This window comes from Priapulus caudatus, unplaced genomic scaffold (assembly GCF_000485595.1).
Source record: "Priapulus caudatus unplaced genomic scaffold, Priapulus_caudatus-5.0.1 Scaffold666, whole genome shotgun sequence".
Classification (NCBI taxonomy): domain Eukaryota; kingdom Metazoa; phylum Priapulida; class Priapulimorpha; order Priapulimorphida; family Priapulidae; genus Priapulus; species Priapulus caudatus.
The window spans coordinates 33,126-37,668 of NW_014577727.1; the positions used below are offsets into that span (position 1 = coordinate 33,126).

General features: G+C 43.0%; 1 protein-coding gene across 1 annotated transcript in view; it reads right to left on the bottom strand.

The window, feature by feature from the left end:
- LOC106812604 (L-fucose kinase-like) overlaps positions 1-3,492 on the bottom strand; it is a 13,336-nt gene extending 9,844 nt beyond the window's left edge. The window contains exons 1-5 of the mRNA XM_014816511.1: positions 3,353-3,492; positions 2,119-2,270; positions 1,811-1,861; positions 797-925; positions 573-648 (exon numbers count right to left, since the gene is read on the bottom strand). Of these exons, the coding sequence (XP_014671997.1) occupies positions 573-648; positions 797-925; positions 1,811-1,861; positions 2,119-2,270; positions 3,353-3,416 (472 nt within the window). The 5' untranslated portion in view covers positions 3,417-3,492. The remainder of the gene's footprint in view (positions 1-572; positions 649-796; positions 926-1,810; positions 1,862-2,118; positions 2,271-3,352) is intronic.
- Between the last annotated feature and the right edge of the window lie 1,051 nt (positions 3,493-4,543).

A 4,543-nucleotide genomic window follows, 5' to 3' on the forward strand; every position in this document is an offset into this window, starting at 1 on the left:
AACACTTGTTTGCACATGAGCTTGGTGCAGGTGAAATAGCAAGCATATACACTGTTGACACAGTTTTCCCAACCATTCGCATCTTAGTGGCGCAAGTTTATTATCGGATTAGTGTTCTATTGTCTATGACGGAACGCTGGGGGCTGTTGGGGATATTAGGCATCGAATTGTATTCAGCGTGTAGCGTTTCCAGCGTGCTAGAAATAAATGTGTGCTCACGGCGAGCTAGCAGCTGATTTTAGCCGTGTTGCCACAGCCATCGTGTTCCTGATGATAAGGAAGCGAAACAAGTGCTGTTACTGTGCTTACCTAATATCCCCAACAGCCCCCAGTGTCCCGTAGTTACAACCTGGTGCTGCCGCCGCATATCAACATGCTCCGAATACATATGTGAACGTTTGGGAAAACTGTGTGAAACCGTGTCGTATTCAAAGAACTTTTTTTAAGAACACATACGATTTTCAGGTAAATTGGTGGCGTCATATAATTAAGAGAGAATAATCGACGAAAACTAGGTAAAGTTTGAATATATTTATTCACATATTGATAGAATATAAAATCAAAAATAATACCTGCTGAATGTTGTGGCACAGTGAGGAACATATCAGTGCTGCAAACCCACACACCAGGGGGAGCTTTCCCTGCCAACTAAAATGTCAGCGACAGTCTCAGCATCATTGAGACATACTGCAGATACAAATATTCCCTATATGATTAGTCATAGCCGGCATATAGGAACGATCGAGAGGTCTGGACCAGCACTACTATACCTACTGAGATCTTGACAATTGATTACCTTACGTGTGACAGTGTCGAAAAGGCTGTCAATGTTACACAGGAGTCCGCCGTACTTGTCTCCGATGGTCTGAGTTGCCGGTAACGAAGTGAACGCTCTACCACATGGGTCGAATGGAAAGTCCCGGCCCTACAGAACAAACCCACGCATGTTTCACGAGACATTGGGAGCGAGCCGGTCGTTATAGCAACATATTCAGGGCCATAATAAAAATATTGTTTGTTTGCCCTCACCCGACCGACTTACCAAAAAGGGGCCGACTCAAAATTATTTATCTTTTCCATTCTTTTCTTTTTTTATAAATTGTATCACTGTACATTATATAAATATGTAGGCAATACATAATATGTACCAAGAAAAACAAACGTTCAACATAAAAGGTATCTCCACACAAGCACACCCGAGCATGTAGACACCATGCTGAATTTATAAAAAAAGACCACCCCTCAAAAAATAAATAAAAAGCCTACCTACCTACCCAAACTTTTCAGCCTGGGTCGGGTGAGGGCAAACAAATATTTTTTTTAATTGTGGCCTGATTGTGTGCAATGTGCACGATGTAATTAGTTGGAAACATAAGAGTGTTATAACTGACACTGAGAGGGTCTATGTCCCCCAGGGTACTGCCGGAACGTACCCTGGTACTATCTAATATGCTGGACCGTACCTCGCCTACTCCACTAACGAGTCTAGAGAGTCGCCTACGCCTACTCCCTAACCCTAACCCTAACCATATCAGATAGTTACCAGGGTATGTTCCGGCAGTACCCTGGGGGACATAGACCCTATGAGCGTAACTGACGATTATCCACCGTCTCATTATTGCACTTGGAGTAGTCCTGTACATAGGAAGATTGAATATTGGGAGAGAGCGAGTCATGGACCATTAGTGGCATGACACCAACACTAATAACAACAAATAATAGAAAATAATGTAATGCTTCATTCACTATTCTTCTGTTCTAATCTATACTATTCTATTCTATTGTTCTGTATTCTTAAATGATATTTTACCATGTGGAGAATCAGAATAGATGCATTCGTCAATGCGTCACCATTTACAACCTGAAAAAGATACCATTCATTTGAAATGATGAAAAATTGACAGAACTTGTTTTATTTGATGATAACCCAAATGAATTACGTAACTATATAACCATGAATCAGCATACATGTTTTATTTATGTGCATATCTCATTCTTACATTCTAATACAAGCCATCAATTTGAAATCAACTAAGGGATGGCATGAAGTTCGAGTTTGAAAAACTGCTTCAAAAGCTTTTGAATGCATTTCATTACAGCTAAATTTAATTTCCTCACAGTATAGCCTTGTTTTGCACTCAAGTACTCTGCTGCCACCAGCAGTGCATTGAGAGTGGCACCACCACTCCCAACGCGTGCCTTTGGGTCTTCGACGGTGAGGACCAAGGTGTCGGCATCGATGAGGCCCTTCTTTTGACGAACGTTAAGCTCTATTATTTAGAGGAAAACATGACAGATTGTTAAACCAATTATTGAAGATGATGGAGTGAAGACAGAGGTTCAGTATCTTAGATAGTATGTGTACTTGTGAAAGTACTCCCCTCCACAGACACTTGAAGCGTTTCAATAAAATATAATGCTAACTAAATACGAAATCACGGGAAATTATCGAAAGTGACTATTGGCCCGACAGTCGAGTGTATACGAAAGGCCAGCTATTCGCCCAACAGTCTATAAGGATATGAACCAGTCTACGAGAGTTTATCCTCGCGCGAGATCTCGCAATATTGCCATTTTTAGAATTTCCGCGCCACTGCTTCCATTGTTAGGGTTAGGGTTAGGGTTAGGGTTAGGGTTAGGGTTAGGGTTAGGGTTAGGGATATTTCTTGATATCAACAAGACGGTCGGGCGAATAGACAGTAGCAACATACACACCCGACGGTCGGGCGAATAGACAGTAGCAACAAACACACCCGACGGTCGGGCGAATAGACAGTAGCAACATACACACCCGACGGTCGGGCGAATATAGCCTCGGCCGAAATTATCGCGTGTAGCAATGGTGAGAAACAGTCGGAAACGGGCGAGTAGTGTCGCTGAAACGCAGTTTTTTCCACACTTCCTGTAAAGTGATAATGTTTCTCGGTGGAAATAAACAAACAACAGCTTCAAGAACACCCCTGTCTATTTTAAAGGGCCTACTCCTACTTTTACGAAAATGACATAGGTGTCAATCTGGACATCATCTCTATCCTTGAACCCAGACTAGAGGGCTAGACAGAGACATGCAGAGCCTTAGCCCGACCAGGCTGTGCGACGGATTGTCTATACAATGGTATTCTAACCCTAGCAATACCGTTTCTTGGAGCTAACATGCAGAGCCTGTGCCTGTGGCAAATCGAAGGGTAGCTCTAGTACTATCGCCTGCGGCAGCGATCCGCGGGCTATACTATAGCGATACTATAGTACTAGAGGCTTAGTAGAGCTAATCGAAGGGTACCGGTATATGTTCCAGCTAAAGTGATACTTCTGAAGTGATCAGTTACTGTATTTGGTAATAGTGGTAGTATACCATATTCATACGCATGCAGGTTTCGGCTGTGTTGACATGTAAGCGCAATAACACTCCACTTCATTACTGCTCATTAAAGTTCACTACGACTACACAGAGTGCATTGTAATTTGTATATATTTGATTATTTGTATACTTCCCAAAAGGCCAAAACGTCTTTCACTACCGCCATCTAGCGGTCGAGCTAAGAAACATACAGTCAATGTATAACGCGTGCTGGCGCGATGTGTAGAAAAATATTGTGAATATTATGTGAGCGTAGCCGGTCAATCGCGCCGCGGTGCCCTTTTTGTGACTTACTCGATCACTGCCGGATTAACTAACTAGCAAAAGTAGCATATGCTATGTGCCCGCATTTTTAAGGGCCCCGCGCTAAATGCTTGCAAGCTATCAATTCCGATTCAGCACTTATTACGCTCTATTATATACGATAGTAGGCCTACTATAGGTACTGCCTTCAACTTTTATGAACGACTGGGTGTTTAAGGTTAGCGATTTAGCCAATTATCACCTTTAATTAGGGTTATTATTTTAACACGTAATTAATTGGGGTGTGGTATCTATGTGATTCATATACGACGCATAAATACGAAGGTATTTGAAACTGGAAACATAGCCGCTGCACAAACATCAAAACGAAAATGGAAACGCGCCTTAACTAACTCCTCTTCAATTTAAATGCATAATCTTTGCCAAATATTCTTCTTCTCGGGAGATATTGCACATGCGCGACAGCGCGAGCACAGTTTCAGGCGTGCAGTACATACTGAAGAAAGCTTCATAATATAGCATGTTGAGGGAGAGTGGGGGTAAGAGACTGAGGAAATGCGGCAGGTGAGATAGGTGGGGGCGGTAGAATAAAAAGGAGGCTAAGCTAGGGACATGGGGAGGCAAGGGGAAGGACGCGAAGGCATAAAGTGTTTGGTACCCTACCGGCTAGGGCGCTCTCCTAATTATAAATACAGGTCTACCGATAAAAATTTATTAGAGAAATATATGCTGAGATACCCCCTAACCCCTCTGGTGAGATATTGCGCATGCGCTAACACACCAATAGGTAGAAAAAGTAGGTAGAAGAAGAAGGAGGCTGAGTGTACTACGCGTCCCGCCAACCGCTGATCCATCATCTACGGCACGTACCTGGTACCCGTCCCGCACAGTGCTGTGCTGCTGCTGCTGCATGCTGGTGGT